At 41.1% G+C, this 17,846-nt stretch overlaps 1 protein-coding gene across 3 annotated transcripts in view; it reads right to left on the reverse strand.

The window, feature by feature from the left end:
• mid2 (midline 2) overlaps positions 1-17,846 on the reverse strand; it is a 131,060-nt gene that overhangs the window by 6,047 nt on the left and 107,167 nt on the right. For all 3 annotated transcript variants that reach the window (XM_065959088.1, XM_065959089.1, XM_065959087.1), the window contains 3 exons: positions 17,286-17,413; positions 16,924-17,067; positions 10,334-10,495 (listed from right to left, as the gene is read on the reverse strand). In XM_065959088.1, the coding sequence (XP_065815160.1) occupies positions 10,334-10,495; positions 16,924-17,067; positions 17,286-17,413 (434 nt within the window). The remainder of the gene's footprint in view (positions 1-10,333; positions 10,496-16,923; positions 17,068-17,285; positions 17,414-17,846) is intronic.

Consider the following 17,846-nt stretch of genomic DNA (forward strand, 5'->3'; position numbering starts at 1 on the left):
ATTATTGTGCCGTCAGAATGCGTATCAAACCAACAGAGACTGGACAGAACAACACTGTCCGTCCAAATAGCTAATCCTACTGTCTGGATTTCTCAGCAGTGTCCGTGTTTAGCCTTTTCCACGCTCTAAGACACTCACATAATTAGAGATGTTTCCAACAGTCTGCAGAGGTGATATCTGCTCTCTTTTTGACTGCATTGTTACTGACTGGAACATCTTTAATGGAAACTTGTAGAACATCAAAATTAAACCGTATCAAGAAAATAAAAGAGGTAGGAAATAAAGGGGAATACCGTTGGGAGAGTATTTATAAAAACGATTACATTCTGACATCATTTCACCAAGACCTTGTTGAAATACTTGCAGTGGGATAGAATCTGGATAATTGACTTTATTTCAATTCAGTCTATTTCACTCACAATCCTTTTTCCCCCTGGCTCACATTCTTGCAGAGGGATAGATTGAGTTCAGTCTGTAATGAGGGAGAATGAACAAAAAAGCTCCATTTTACTGCCTAACTAAACAATTACTGCAGAAGAAACAGAAGCATAAGGACATAGATAGAGAGCTCTCAGAGGTCGAACACATCCCTTTTTTTCCTGTAGGTGTCAACCTTTGTTCAACTTAAATCTTTCATGTCATTAAAATGCATGGCTGCATGCTACATGGCTTCTAATTGACTGCTCTATAAGTAATGTGGTATGTAATACAACAGCGCTGACCAACTTAAACAAGGTCTTACACTGGTGAGAAAAAACATTTGCATCAATCATGTAACATGGCTGGGGACGCCAACCGCACAGCAGAAATATGAGGGGCGTTTCATGTATCCCATCCTGTACTCTCACCTCTTACAGGCTTTATCTAGCCTCTTTTTCTCCATTTTTAAAGAAATGTTGTCCTGTGGTGTTGAGCAAAGACAAACAGACAGTAGTGACTGATCTTCTCCAGCTTCACCCTTTAATGAACTCAACAGAGTCTACAGAGACCAGAGCTAGAAAAATAAATTCAAAGAGGCTTCTCTGTGATTAAGAAGCCATTTGTGGAGCGAACGTTTTTTTGTGATTAACTGAGAGCATGTCAAATATTTTTTCTCTACAGCAGTAGTCACCATGAGTTCTATAGGTTATGTGTATAAAATGCACGCATTCATTTAAACTCTGCTACTTCTCTAATGATGCTAGTCCTCAACCAATGAACACACACTAATTTTGCTTAGTTTAAATGATAGCACGCATGGTCTAATGTGCACGATGCAGACTGGTCAGCTGGAAGTTCAATGCCATGAGCTCAGATGGCTTAATGTAAGAGCTGAGACAATGTCAAAAATGAAACACTAGATACATGTGGAGAGTAATTTCGCCTTCCTGCCTAATATCTTATCAGCTAAACCCTTGAAAAGACCAAATCAGACAATGTGTCAGCAATCTCTTTCACCACTCTAACCTATACCTGTTGCACCCACCCCAAAATGAAGTCACAGTTTGATTTAAAATATGATGTTGAAATGTTCCTACAATAACAGGCGACGTTCTTCATCATCATTACTCAAACAGACTACGTCCATCTGTGGACACTAATAGAAGTGTATTAGGCAGGGGTGCCGGCGGCCTGGTGGTTGGTGCGAGCGCCCCATGTACGGAGGCTGTGAGTCCTCCAAGCGGGCGGCCCGGGTTCAGATCTGGCCTGCGACAAGTCTTTCCCCACACTCTCTGTCTATCCACCGTCCTGCCTCTAGATAAAAAGGCATAAAAAGCCACAAAATAATCCTTTAAACGCACAGTATTGCAAATGATGCTGCCCGGGGCCTCGCAATCAAAACAATAACAAAAAGATGACGTCGAGGCTGCGGTCTTTGACGTAACATCTGGTGTTTCCTTGTAACAGTTTTCCTGCAGGGAAACTCCTCTAACGTCCTCTTCACCCCTCTCTCTTCTTCTCCCAATACCTCTCTCTCCTCTTGTCTCTTCACCACCTCCTACTGTTTACTTCAGGGGCTGCCTAGAATCATGAGGCCTGTCATCACAGATACATGCAGGGTAAATATTATTGCAGGTCCTTAGTTGACAAAGAGATATGTGTACCCCTGGGGCACCATGACATGAAATATTCTCAGCCTGTATGTTAGCATCTTAGCAGAGGGTCATGGATCTGAAATGTACACACCTGCACACACAAATACACACTCTTGGGGTGCTGGACGCCACCTCGCTTCGTAAACAAAATATGGATGCCAGGAATAGTCTCCCAACAGAATGACGAAGATAATAAAGTCAACAGTCCAGTGTTTGACTGTCAGCACAGCAGCTGCCTAAAGGGGGCCGGTACGCATTCCAATTAGCTTTTGTTTGGACACAAACAATGTGCTCACTCAAAATACAGCACATTCCTGTAAACAAAAGAGCTGCTACAGCAAGACATATTTAAGCCTGGATTTACTTTGTTCGTACTCCTACTTCACACAATCCTGCAGCTGTGTTCTAGAAAATGTCTGAAGTGGACGTAGGTTTTAAGAGGCTTTATGCTTGGATGGGTGCTAATGTCATGGCAGGGTGCTGGACTGAGTGAAGCTAGTTAATGTAGAAGACTCAGAGAGTGTAGAGAGCTATTTGGAAACTGAGATTTAACTGGAGTTTGCCTTTTTCAAATGCACCAGAAAGTACAAAAAAAAAAAAAAAAGAAAAAAAAAAGAAGCTTAGAATAAGTTTTTCTTGCCCTGGGTACATGTTCTGAATTTGTATCTGTGGAAATCACATCTTGTAGTTGACTTCCACCTGCGCTCGCAATCAAATCCGACACTATGAACAGTTCAGCCTGTTTCCTCTGACTGGACCTGAAGTCACTGGGCTGCAGCACTGAATGTTAAGCACAAAGAAGGCAAGACCACTGTAATATGTGGCCTACATAAGCTGCTGATACCCCTCAGTGTAAATATGAACCTTTCCTCTCCGTCCCAAAATAACAAACTGCTTCCCTCTACCACCGCTGCTTTGCTTCCTTGTTGGTGTGTGAATTCATTACTGACACAGACAGCTAATTAAAAGCATAAATAGGGCAAAGTCTATAAAAGCTGAATAGATAAATGCGGGTTCTTCTTCTGGCTGCCACTCCAATAATTAATGACCGAACTCAGATGCAACCTTAATTCAATTGCATGCTCATCAATGCCTAAAAATACAGCGCTTTAAACACAAATACAATGATTGTTATGTTGTCAGCCTGACGATGTGGCTTTGACTTTCAAATGTTTAAAAGACTGGATACATGCTGGAATTTGAATTAATTAGATCAGCTTCATTATGTTTGTTTTTTCACGCAGGAAAAAGTCATGAATATTATAAAAAATCTAAAGCCTGTGAGAGAGCAACGTTTGCAAAGACCTGCACATTGATAGAAAACAAATGCATTTGCACTGTATTTTATAATGTACCTCGTATGAAGGCAACATTTTTACCCGTTGACTTAACATTCATGAAGTGTAACTGGACTGACCCATCTGTGCTGGACTGTATTAATGGGTAAAAAGCCGTGGATTGAGGACACTCGCGTCTGCAGACACTCATCCCTGCAAAGAGCTATTCGGTGTCTTCTTCTTCCGCTCAACACACTTCCTCTCACTCTCAATCTGTCACCTTTTATCTGCTTTCATACTTTCCCTTGCTCACTGTCTCTTTGTTGCTTCTTCCCCTCACTTTAGAGGACAGATGCATAGAAATGTGGTCACATGCATGCACTAGCTCTTTTCTGAACTGCCTTCTTCTTCTTCTTCTTCTTCTTCTTCTTCTTTGTCATTCTTAATTCATACGTGCTTTAAGAAGCTGCGAGGTACTTCACGTGTTAGCTGCGACCATCTAACAGCACGGTGATACTTCTGCGGTATATGTGTCACCGTTCACTCTGAGCCACTCAAGGCTCCATGAGTGGTTTCATCTGAGTGACCTTAAAAGCCTGTAAAAGCTTTGAAAACTTCACAACATGACTTTAAATGTTGTCAAAAGCTATCTGTCTCAGGCCTATGGAATCGCATGAGACAGGTCAGCAGCGGAGGTGTGAAACCATGAAAAGAGGAGTGCATTGATTTAGCATTGCCCTCCTACAGTATAACACTGTGGGTCAAAGAGAACATAAAGGATCAATGCAAGCAGAACCGTAAATATCCTCTTTGATAACACATTGGTCTTTCATGTAAAACCAGAGGCCTGCGTTTTCACTTGACAGCTGACATTTTGATTGGACATTGATGTGTTTTGTTTGTAGCTCAGCAAATGAAGCATCAAGCCAAGCACAGATTGTTTTTTTTTTTTTTTGGGGGGGGGTTATGAAAGTTGAAGTCTATTGAGCTAAACAACGCAGACTGAGCTTATCATTTTTGTTTGGTTTACTGTCTCTCTGCATTACCCTGTCCATTTCCACATGTCTAGCACCATTTATGAACAATAAAAACCTTCAGCTGATCTTACATAAAAGTTGAGATGAAAGACAAATGAACATGTATATGGACAATTTGACAGAATTCCCCTTTAAGGCCCCAGGTCACAGTAATGGAATATATCACCTTTTCACACGATCTTACAAGGAGTACCTTTATAAACATAAATTGAAGGTCAATGTGTCTAGCTTCTGTCTCTCTTTCTCTCAAAAATTGAATCAACTTAACATAAATAGCTGCATTTGATTTTCATTCATTCATGTAGCGAGTACTTGAAAAGGCACAAAGTGTAGCAGCACCCATTCTTCTTCTTATTTATTTTTCTGTCCCTCTCTCACACAAACAAATGTAGACGCTCACAATGACTATTCATTATTTGTCTTTGTCTACGTCTGTGTGGGATTACAGAGAGGATGTCTGGCTTGTCCTCGAAGGTTTTGGCATCTTTTGATGAAAAATTTGACCTCTGGGATGAATTGACAGATGGCATGAAGATTGAACAAAGGCCACCAGAAGACGTGATCATATGCTGTAGCCGGAGGCAACAGAGGATAGAGTGCCAAGAGAAGAGATATAGAGGGACAAGAAACATGAAGGGTATGAGGCCAAGGAAAGATGTTCTATAAGAGAACAGGCTTTTACAATGCTACTCCGACTTCAGGAAAGTAAACCTGGGTCAATTCTTTTATTTGTATGCAAGCTGAAAATGTTAAATGAGATTCTCTGGGTTCAAGCAATTCTTAAGGATTGAACCTTCTGTTTTCAATATCTTGTCCTCCACAGCAAAAACTTAATAAAATCCTTAATAAAAAAAACAATCCTTTCGGTCGAAACTGTAAAACTGCTGCACTGCATGTTCAGGAGCACGTTGGCACAGTTGGTTGAATTCAAATGCATTTAACAAATATACAGTGCAGCATTTTGAGCGTACTTGAGACTTATTGGTACTCTCTCCAGCAGACAGGGCTGTGATGTGTGTCTTCCCAGTATCTGAGCAACTTGTCACAGCATTCTTTGCTTTGCAAGCTTCTGCCTGAAATATGATGAGCTTAGGCTAAAATCCTGCAGAGCCTCTCATCTTTAAAAAAAAAAAAAAAAGAAAAAAAAGTGACAGCTAAACCCTAGAATCCAGCCACACACAGAAAGAGAGACTTCAAGAGGAAGAAAAAAAAGAAGTTGTGGTTCCGGGCTCAGAAGATTGCTACTAGAGCTCGTACATGCAGCGGAGTCTAAAGAGGAACCTAATAAGCCTGTCAAAGTGAGATATTTGTGATCAGTTTTGTTGTGACCCATTTTAATCCAACAGCACAGCTCGGCTTTACAATTCCTCTGAGCAAAGAGGGAGGAGAGAGAGTGGGAGATAAGAGAACGAGAGAGGGACAGAGACAGACAGACAGACGCACACAAACACACATGATGCGGGTGCCATGATGAAAAAAAAAAGCCTCCATCATTGACACAAATATTGATGTGTTTTTTTTTTTTTTTTTTGGTTCTCTGATGACAGGTCCAAACTTTTCCATCAGAGAAATACGCTGGTTGCCAATCATGGGCTTAAGAACTTGAACAAACGTGGCTGTGGGTGGACTAGCTGTCCCCCTTGATAGGACTGCCTTTCAGAGGAGAGGACTAAGGATAGAAAGTGGAAGTGGGGTGGGCGAGAAGGGAATCTGGACATCATTCAGCATACTGTCCTGTGCTAATACTATGCTGATTACCGTGGAAGGTAGTAGGTACAGGACAGAGATCCCCCCCCCCCACTCTTATTTCATAAGGAGCAACCATTTGATCAAAATCTAAGCTTCAGTTTAGCTTGAACAGAGTTAAAGTGTGAGACATAGAGAGAGACAATACAGAAGTGCAGACTGACAATGACAAATAACACCTTTACACACTCATCCCACTTATCTGTGTCAGGGGAGGACATTATAAATTGAAGTGCTGCTCAGTGTTATTTATATTTTGCCCAGTAAGAGTCCTGAGCCTCAGTGACAGCGAGCTGACTGCCAGCCTCAGATACCCTGCACTTCACCTCCCAACGCTCCCTGGCTATGTGTCGAGCCAACATCACGCTGAGGCAGTAATCCACCCTAATGCCACAAGAAAAACAGTTAACGCACCGACATGCTCCGTGTCCCACAGGCGGAGAGAGTCTGGAAGATGGTGACTGGTGGGGGGGGGGGGGGGGGGGGTCACAGATTCAGAGGAGGGGGTCTGGTGGCGTTCGATGAAGAAAGGGTTCACTTTAAAGTAGCAGATGGTAGAATCAAATACGGGCAGGACAGGTGAACAGGTGGAGAGTGGGAGAGTTGTTTTAAGAGGACCCTTCTCACTACTAACTATAAAATATGTGTAATTAGTAATATGAACATAAAAAGGGGACCGGATGCAAAGGCCTGTGTGTCCTATTAGCTTCCCTTTAAGTAAGAATCAGCAGCTGTACAGGTTTATTCTTAAACCTGCAATCAAACTTACGGGCAGAAATTGGAATTCTTTTAAACCTTTTTTGTTAATTGGAGGAACTTGTAACCAAACGGTAGTCAGTGATATCATTCGTTTGTGTCCTCTTAGTGAGTGTAAGTAAACTACACTCTCACTTTTAACCCTGTTTCGTCTCAACCTGCGCAAATAGTAAGTATCTAACTTTTTGGCAGCTAAATGCTATTTTGTGTCCACTTGCTAATCACTTACTGTGTTTTGCTGCTGTTTTAAGCTGAGCAGATAGTTGTGCAGATGGTTACTCGAGCTTTAACCCTGCAAACAGCTTCCAGCTGTGGGGTAGAGCTATTGTAAAATGCTGCATAGGCTAAATTAAGGATAATGTCCCTGAAGCAAACACTTTGGTTATTTTACAGTTGCATTTGTCTGTTCGTGCATAGCCTTTAGGATGTTGCAAACAGGATTTAATTATTATTATTTAGAAGAGGACAAATTACATAAATAATGAAAAATAGCAATACACACGGCGCCTCAAAGCGAGGAGTGTCCTGGTTTGAATCCCACAGCCTCTCTGTGTGGAGTTTGCATGATCTCCCCGTGCATGCGTGGGTTCTCTCCAGGAAACCCTGGCTTCCTCCCACAGTACAAAAGCATGCTTATTGGTGGACATGAAATTGCAAACAAGTGAATGTGAGTATGTCTATCTGTCTCTATATGTCAGCCCTGTGATTGACTGGCCAACAGTCCAGGGTGTACCCCCCCCTCTCTCGCCCAACGACAGCTTGTATCGGCTCAATCCCCCCCGTAAACCCAGAACGGAAAAAGCGGTATATATAATGGATGGAACACACAGGGGCTTTAAGTGAGATCAAAGAGTCACAAATAGGGTCAACCTGGCGTGAGCTCCTGTCAATCCCTAACAACAAAACGACTCTATTTTTTTTTGGATTCTTCTGCTCAGAGGGAAAGCAAGGTCAACAATCAAGTGATAGAGGGAGGGTGTATGTTTGCGTCAGTGACGAGATCATCCCCTGATGACTGCAGTTCCCCACACATTTTGTAAAACCGCACACAGTGTATCCAGATTACACTTAATCCTAAATGCCACAGCCTGACTCCTGACAGCAGCTAAGAGGAGCTGACATATAAGCCTTGTTTCAGCTTCACTGCACTGCCGCTGCAATTTAAGGCTGATTTTAAAATTTTATTGGGTCCCCTCGGGACACAGCCTAAATTAGCAGTATCGGTGAGGTTTTAACCCTTTGTGTGCCACGGCTGTGCATGAGATCTTGGTGAGGACTATTTAGTTCCACGGAGTAGACTGATCTTGCTTAGCAGAGACGATCATATTCCTTGTTTGCTCTTGCCCATTAACAATGCCTCATCTTTATGGAGCTATGATGCGTGGTATTTCTCTCTATCTTTCTTTCTTTTAATGTGTATTGTTAAGAGAAGAAACATGAAAGATTTGGCATTAAAGAATAAAACCTTAAGGAGAAAAGGTGGGAATAAAAAAAGAAGAAGACAGCTGGAAATAACCAGGGAAGTATATCAACGAATGCATTGAGTTCAAAAGAGAACACCACTTATAAAAAGAGAGATGAAATGACTTAATGTAGGTATATAATTAAAGTGGAGGGTGAGGTGAACAAAGGTTACTTGCGTACAGCTTTAAGACGGACTCATTTTGTGGTTTGGATGTTAAAAAAAAGCTCGGAAGAGTATTTTATCCTGTGAAGCCTGATGCTGATTCAGCAGGAGTGTTAAACAAATTCTGCTTCCCGTTTGAAAAGTGTGATTTCAATGATGAGTTTTCTAATTTTAGAAACAAGCCTGCAGGCTGTAGATTAAAGTGAATGAGGTGAGTGTGAGTAAATGTCTTGGTTGTTTTACAGAGAAGGACAGCCCTGGTCTTGATGGAAGAGGGCAACAGTATTTCAAGTTTGTGAAACAACAGATGCTAGTTTTTCCTGTATTTTTGTGTCCATCTTGGACAGCATGAAGCATGTATAATAGACTTCTCTGATGCAAGGGGAAAAAAAGTCAAAGGACATTGAATGCCTTGTCATGAAAACATTGAACAAATTGTCATATCTAAAGTTTTACACAAAGTGCATGCCATGTTGTACAGTTTGCCTAGAGTGCCATGGAGGGAGTGCAGGATACTGCAGCTGCTGTGAAACCTTCTACTGAGACACCTGGAGGGAAATAAAAACTAAGATGTCTCTTTATGCACTTTTATTATGCCTTTAAGTGCACGCCACATGTTCTTGCAAACAGGCAAATGTCTAGTTTAAAAATGTGATGTAGTGCAGTATCTTTGCTCATTGACTCAAACCTCAGATGGTTGGTTTAACGGACCTGCCCAGTAAGGTCTCAGCCCTCACTGGGTCCTATTATGGCTGTGGGCTTTTAACACTCTTATTAGATTTGCAAATTAAATCAGAGCTTGAGGAAGTCATGTGTCGTAACTCGTTATTCAACATGCCCATGAGACTGTAAATGAAAGCGTATTCAGGGTGGAAACAAGACCAGTTCTTGATGAATTGCTCACTGGTGTGAACAGTCCTGCCTCCAAATAAATCTGACTAAGACATAAGAAATGTTCTTTTTTTTTTTCTTTTTTTTTTTAGTGAAGGCCTTTTTGTCCTGCAGCATATTAGACCAAGCGATCCCACAGCAGTAGTGAGCTATTTGGGTAAAGACTGGTTGCAGCATCATACATTTTTTCCAGATGCATCCATCAGGGCGGAAGTTTAGACTCTCTTCATGTAGCAAAAAATAGATACAGATCATCTTTTGTGCCAGCTGATATTGACCCACCATCTGATTGTGACATTCTGTGTCAGTGTGTGATGCCATTTTTTTGGATGATTTTTAAAGTTGCAAACAAGTCAAGCTTATGTTGAGTGCTGGTGTTGGTTTGAATATGTATAATAGAGTGTTCAGCTAGATTAAAGGGAAAACACTTACTAACGACAAGTTCTTAGTTATATCTCAAAAACAAATGTTACGCCCTGCAAAAACACTTCAAGCATTCCATAAAATTACAAATTATTCAGATTATCAATTCAAGGCAGATAAATTTGAGCTATGATGCAGTATCTGATCTCAAACTCTGTTAACAAAGAGGCAAACACAGGGGGTAAGGGAATTAATGCCATACTAGAACTACTGTCAACAGATAAAATGTCTAGTGTACCTGGAGACTACTCAGGTTTTTGAAAAGACAATGTGTTCTCGATGATGCTATCATCATTTTCTGACACTAGTGGTTCACAATGATACACTTCTAAAAGTTAAACTTATGTACTTACAGGCTAAACACAGTCAGTGAAGTTTTCATAGAACATGAGCTGATTTTTTTCGGTGGCAGGTGTTGAATTAAAGAAGAAATAAAAATATGCTTTTCTTTCTAATCTTTATGGAAAAGCAGGCAGAAGTGTGGCAAGATCCTTCACTTACTGTTAGTTTTGAGGCGAGCCGGCTCGCTGTTGCGGCTCCCTGCCTGGTTGATCGCCTTGACAAAAAAGATGTAACGGGTGCCACTCTGCAGGCCGTGCACCGTGTAGTGGTTCTGCTTGATGTTCGGAACGATCATCCAGCTGTCAGCCGAGTTGTACAAACCTGGAGGAACACACGATAAGACACACAACGCATGAGTTACCAGGCTCTGTTGATGTTTTTAGAATATGTAGAGCTAGTCTGACTCCTGCTGAGAGAAGAGCAAAAAAAACAAAAAAGTTAGTAAAAAAAACCCCCAAAAAACCCTGACCTGAGGAGTTATTTTTTCTTCAAATCTCGGGTGAGTCATGGCAGAGTTAAAACCTCAGCGATCATCCTCGATGCTATGCAACATTTATGTGTACACACTGATCCAGCCTATTACCTTTCCATCAACTTCATCATGGCGTGCTCCCCTGCGGCTATACTGTGTGTTCACTAAGCTAAATCTATAAACCATTAGGAACAAGGTGCTCACAAAATAAGACACGTGAACGTCTGTAATAAACGCCTGAGGGCAAAAGAGGGTGATAGCCTTTCATGTTGAAATGTACAGCAACATGGGCAATACCAACATGACCTCAGTAGGTGTGTGTCTACTAGCAGAATGTTAGTGATGGCTGGGTAGGCTCGACAGGCTGCCCCATGCTTCCAAACTCAGTCTCCTCAGTCCTTCAGCTGAAGCGGAGGGTGAAGGATGTGGAGGACATCTCAGCTCAGAAAGAGGAGGGGATTGAATACAATGAGCTGCTCTTTTAGCCTCTAGTGTTATGTTAAATAAAGGGAATCATTTGACAGTTTTTCACCTCCACTGACTCACCACAAGTGCTGCTAAAGCGGAGGAGTTTGGATTAAAGATGGCAGAGTTGTTATTGAAGCTTTAGTGGAGATACATATATTAAAACTGATACAAAAGGCTCACAGTGAGCTAAGTGTGCTACAGTACTGTATACATGTACTGAACTTATGCTTCTAGTTGAAGTGTGAAATAAACAGACAGTGTGAAATGTCTCACTTCCTGCACTGTGGCTGCGTTTTTTCACACATTTTATTGGTGTTGTCATAGAGGACAGGTGAATATGGCTGATTAAAATTCCTCTGTAGCAGAGTTTGGAGCATCTCCAGCCACAGTAAATATGCTAGTTTGCGTAACAACACAATGAATATTCATGATTTTTTTGTACCCTGTGAGATAAACCTTGAACTTCATAAACACGTTGATTAATCCCGCTGTGATGTGCCAACACAACACCAGACAGATATTGTTTTGTGAGGCAGAGCCACTGACCGCCATGCTTAAAATGTTTTTTTTTTTTCCCACCTAAAAAATTCCCATCACACTCATATAAAACCCTTGCCAAAAACAAACAAAGCATTCCTGTTCAGCAGCACTACAGTTGAGGTTAATGTTTGTAGTGCTGAAGTTGGAACAACAATCCTTTTTATTGTTTTGGTTTTTTTCTCCCCCCCCGTACAGATAGAAGGGGAAAGAGGAGCTCTCAGGGCCATGCCTGCCTTGTCCCTTCTGGTGAGGATGCGTGGTGAATTATTAAACAAGATGGCAACGGCATGCATAAGTAATGTCTGGGAGTCTGCTTGTAAATATAAATACTTCACAGGGCGCAAATACGGCCTTTAAAAGTGAGGCGGCTTTAAGAATGAATGAGGGGAGAGGACTGTTAAAGTTAGAGTGAAGGCTACACATATCAGCTGAGATCCACAGGCTTTTGAAGACAAAAAAACATGGAGAGTTCATTTACCTTTACGCTAAGAGAGGATGTACTAGGTGAAGGAAGTTCATATGCAAGACCTTACATTACAAGCATCAACCTTCCACTATGAAATTCTATCACTGATTTCCTCACAAAAAGCAAGCACACTGCTAAACTGCGACGGGTCTCCCTTGTTGTCTCCATAACTACACCTCCCACCTGTCGTCTGAGCCCTTTATAGAGTAAATAGGGAGGCTACAATGTTGTTTGGGCTTTCAACAAGAGGAACAGGGGAAAGACGAGGGAGAAGGACTTCACACTGCTATCCATTTTTAAAGCTTTTGATCTTCATAGCTCCTCTTCCTTTTAGCGAAATCAAATTAGGTCAGTACACAGAAATATTCTATCGCTACTTCTGCCGCTGAAAAGAGAGTTTTCTGACACTAGCAAAGCTGCTTTGGAGAGCATTGTGATGCAAGTGTGAAGGGGGGGGGGGACTGAATGTGAAAAGAAAGAAAAGGGAAACAGGAAATATATCAGCTTGTGTCTAACCAGGTATTACGTGTGTTTGTGTGTGTCCGTGTGTGAAAGACACACACACAAAAAAAAAAACAGAAACTCAAAGTATCCTGGAAAAAGAAGAAGGGTTTTCTTTGATGATGCAATACAATACTGAAGTCTCATCATTTCAACTAACTAATCCTGCGCTTTTTCTGAGAGATGCCCCATCGTGCAAACAAGAGAGCGATTTTTTTTTTTTAGGTTTAATTTTGGGCCTTCTATGTCCCCATTCGAGAGACAGGACAGAGTCAGAAATCGGGGAGAGAGAAGGTGGGGAATGCCGTGCGGGAAAGGAGCCACAGATGGCTTAAACCCGGGCTGCCCTTCTGGAGGACACGTCTCTGCACATGGGGAGCGTGCACCAACCATCAAGCCACAAGCGCCCTGCAAGAGAGAGACTGGGCTGTCCTAACTTTGACTTGGATCCTGCTTTCACCTCTTATAATCAAATGAACACTTCACACACCACGGACAGATGAAGCTGTCAGCTGGAGTCAGCAGGTGCATTTATTTCTGCATGTACATACATGTATGACAACAGAAATTGTGAAAATGTTGTTTTAAAGTCATGTGGAGGTGGGAGCCGGTGGTTTGGACTTCTATGAGTTCAGACAGCGACAGTAAAGCTGCTTCAGCTGCAGGAAAACAAACGAGTATGGAGGCTATAGTGAGGCTGTTTGGCTTCTACGCTTTGTTAGTTTTATAGGGTAGCTGTTATAAATATGATAGCCATGGGCCATGAGGAAAGGATTAAAAAAAGAACAAGTAATGGCTGTACAGCCAAAAATGGATGAGTATTGACTTTTGACTGGAGGCCATGATGGAGAAGCAATAGCATTTTACAATAGTCTGTCATGCAAAGAAGCTGCTGCATTTGTGGAAACAAGGAAGATGCGTAGAATTCACCTTCATGTTTTTTAAACCCACACTTTGAAGTTTAAAGTAGATCAAAGCAAAACTTAGACATTTTGGGAACACTGTTTTTATTTTTTATTTTTTTATTTTAGAAAAACAGTCAGTCGAGAAGATTAATATTGTACCACTCTCAGGTGATTATGATAAATAAGAAAATGGTTAGCTTAGTGAAGAGACGGGAAACAACTGGCCTCATTAGCTCCTTAAGCCAGACCTATTAAATGTAAATATGTATGTATATTATTATTATTATGTATATATGTAAATGTATATATACATATACATTTACATATATGTTATGTTGGCTGTTTGATTAAATGTATAGGACGTAATAGTTTTTTTAAACTATACAGTTTATGAGAATAAAGAGGCGACACTACTTCATGTGATACCTGCAGACTGTGAATATTAATGGATGGAGCCTGAGTGATGTAACCCATCTGGGGTCTTTGGAGTCCCATTGATGGCGGTTGCCATGATCGTAATGCTGTCTCAACATAATGACAGGCTAAGAGCTGGAGCTGAGATGAGTTTTAAGCCTGTTGACACACCATTACACCACAGCCAATCAGGTCAGCTACCTACCTTATTTATTGTGAATAACGTTTATCCTTCATAAAATCAACACCCCCCCCATACAGTGTATGCCGATTTTGACATGAGCCAATCAGACCAATTTAGTTTTTTGAAGCAGGCTGTAAACATGTTAATTTCTGCTGTAAAAACTGGCTTTTTGAACGGGTATGTATGTGACTTCTGGTGCTTCTGCAGCCAGCCTCAAGCAGACACTTGACAGAATGCAGGATTTTAAACGTTGGCTTCATTTTTCAGCAACAGAGGTTGCCGCTAGGATCCATGTGATCAGACTGTGCAAAGAAAAACAAATATTGACAGAGGAGAGGATGCACGACATATGTGGATAGTTGTTGATGCTTTCTGGCAGATAAACAAACGAGAGTACCACATGTAGCACCCACTCAGTTACAGTGGAGACATCTCAACTCACTGTCATCTTTTTCTTTTCAACTCTCCTTATGTTTTTATTTTGTTTTTTACTTGAGATTCTATTTTCTGCTGCTAAGCTTGGATGATCCTGCAGTGGCATGGTTCAAAAGACCCCGCAGCCTTTTCCTACATCAACGAGGAAAGGCTGGCCAAGTCTGAGAAGGAGGTGAAAGAGTGAAAGAGAGGGAGCGGGACAGGATTGCACTCAAGTGGGAGCATTTAGCCACTTGAAAAGTCAGAGGGAAATGCAATGGTAAAAACTGAAGTGGAATGGCAGCCTAAATGGGTTTCTCTTTTTCTCTGTTTCTCCTGTGAATCTCCGAGGACTATGTGGCAGCACTCGGCTGAATATCTGAGTCACTGAGACTAACAGCTGAAATGTATCCTGATGTTTCAAATGTCTGGGGCACTTGAGTTGCTCAGTTTAAACAGAGAAATGTCAGACTGCTCAGGGGAGAGGAGAGAGGAAGATGAAAGGATCAACGAGGGAAGGGGAAGGTAGAGAGGCACAGGTATGTGTGTGTACAAGCTTGAATATGCACAATGATGTACATTGAATGTTTCATCCTAACATCAGTTCTAAGTGCTCATCTTCAGCTCCCTTATGTAACAATTATCTACTCTGATTTTCACCTGTTCCTTCCCTCCTCCTCCAATGTGGTCTTTTTGTGTCCCTTTTATTTGAGTAGACATTTTAATGAGATGTAATGCTGAGAAGTAAATGGGGCCCAGATGTTTGGTTAATGTGTAAATCACATCTAGAAAACATTGAATCAGTCTGAATTTAGACACAATTTAAGTAAGGCCCATTACTATACTTGTTTTTCATTTAGCCAAAGCCCAAATGTTGCAAATATATCAGTAAGATTTCAACTGTAGGAGTGATGTAACTATTGAAAAAAAATCAAGGGCGGTAAATATACAGTATGTATATCAAAACATTGGTGTCGATGGTTGATAGGTTGACCTTAAAGTCTCAGACATGTTCAGAGCCTCATGTCCTTTAGCTAGCAGCCTAAACATAAAGTGCTACATAAAGATAGAAAAATTGCCATGTGAGTGCAGTTCTACGTGGTACAATAGTAACAATAGAAAAACATATATTCTAAAATGTTGTACTTTTGTTTTAGATAGAAATGAGGGCAGTAGTGATTCTACTTTCTCATTCTCCAGTTCCGCAGTTTTCATTTGGCTTAAACAAGTAAAAAGACACTAAGTAGCGAAACCCTTCGAAGCATCCCACTGTGATCTGCATTGTGTGGCCTATTTTTATAATAAGTGTTCTCAATAACTCAGCTCGATCTCTCGATTAGAAAAAAGCACGGGAAACAACAAAGACTAAAGCTGGACAGAAAATCTAGGTTATGCAAAAAGGGTTTGCATCAAATATTAAACTTGTGAAAATAAGACTGAGCAATACAGAAAGTATTTGTGCTGCCCCAATTTATTTCTTTTTGTAAGTGCAGAGAAATCTGTGTGCCCAGTATTTGTGCTCATGCGTACATCCTTTACTTGTGTTCATTCCTCTTCCCCCCAAAAATACAAGTTTCAATTAATTTAGGTCAAATTATGTAACTTTTAAGGGAGCAGATGGCCTTGCGGTTATGTTGTGCGTCATGTACAGATACTATAATCCTCCAAGCAGGTTGCCCGGGTTCAAGTCCAACCTATGCCTCCTTCCCACATGTAACTACCCACACTCTCTCCCTGATTTCCTGCCCCTACCCACTGTCCTATCAAATAAAGGCAAAAAGGCCCAAAATAAAAATGTATGCAACTTTTATAAAGACGCCATCATTTTGACCATATCTCAGAACTGCTAGATTTTGAACGCTGAAATGTTGCCTAAAAAAAGTATATACTGTTTCATAATAAAAGTTCGAGAACTGACTCAACAACATCAGTTCAGCAATTTAACTAAAAATCTAAAACATCGGTCACATAAGCTACTGGTCATTTACAACCAATCAAGCTGAAGCAGCGAAATCTCTCAATGTATTAAAATCAACAAGTTTCTTTGAATTTAACTTTCCATTTCCATTAAGAGGGTTGCTTTATTTTTTCCAATAAAAAGTATCCCAGTCATTCTCTAAAAGCTGTTCGCTTAAAATATTGTTGCCCGAGAAATCTGTTGATCTCTAGCTGTTAAAGTTACCGTGCTGGTATTTAGTAATTAATCCTTTAAGATAGCACCTCTTGGCTTAACTTTGATTAAAAACAATTGTGATATGAAACTGTGTTAACATGTGCTCACTGTTAGACCTAAATAATGATGCCTTATCTGTATTACCATTGTGTACAAACCATAGCAATGTCTGTGTTTAAGAGTACGTGTGTATGTGTGTGCTTATAGCTCACTGATGAAATTAGTCTGGCCAGTGTAGATGGTGTACTGCAGCTCGTAGGAGGTGACGCTGAACTCGTCCTCAGATGTCCAGTGGACAGTGATGGTGTCATGGGAGGCGGTGCACAGCTCGTCTCTGATGGAGGGAGGGTTCGGAGCTTCATGTGAAGGAAACGACAACAGGATTTAACATAAATTAAAGAAGAAGGATAACTAATAAAGTACATCTTTAAATAGTTCTGAGAATTTAATTCACTTGCAAATAACTATATTTTCATGTAAGAAATCACAACATTTCATTATAAAACAAAACAGTATTTAATTTAAATAACGAAGTTTGACCTTCTAGACTCGACGGACACAGCACAGCTCTCACCTGTCAGGTAATCTAGCCCCTCCAAAATTTTCTTCTCTCTGGAAAAGTCCAGGGCAAAGTTGTCAAATGCCTCGTTCAGGTTGACGTCAGGGATGAGTACCTGGGAGGAGGCCGTCGCCATGGCAACCCTTTAGTTGGTCAAGGTGTGGGGGTCAATGGAAGAAAATGTCAGCGGAGAGATGGAGAGGTGAGCGAACAGAGGAAGGTCAGGAGGTCAGACGAGGTGATCAGAGGAAAAGAGCGGAGGAGCAATAAAAGATGTAAGGTGAGGAAGACGGGGGAAAATTGTGAGGAGAGGAGAAGGAGTAGAGGTGGAAGATGGTCATGGAAAAACAAAAGGAGACAGAGGGTTGGAAGGGGGGGGAAAAGTAGAGAGTTAGAAAAAAAACAAGTTTAGAAATATTCAGAACATCAAAAAGAGGTCTGGCAATCCCAAACCTGCCCAACAATAAATCACATAGTAGTATATTAACCCAGAGATCCGTCAAATCCCAACAGGCCAGACATACACTGACAAACTGTCTCCACTGTTGTGTACAGCTTTGTGGAAACATGTGCCTT

The sequence above is a fragment of the Labrus bergylta genome, chromosome 9 (assembly GCF_963930695.1).
Source record: "Labrus bergylta chromosome 9, fLabBer1.1, whole genome shotgun sequence".
NCBI lineage: Eukaryota > Metazoa > Chordata > Actinopteri > Labriformes > Labridae > Labrus > Labrus bergylta.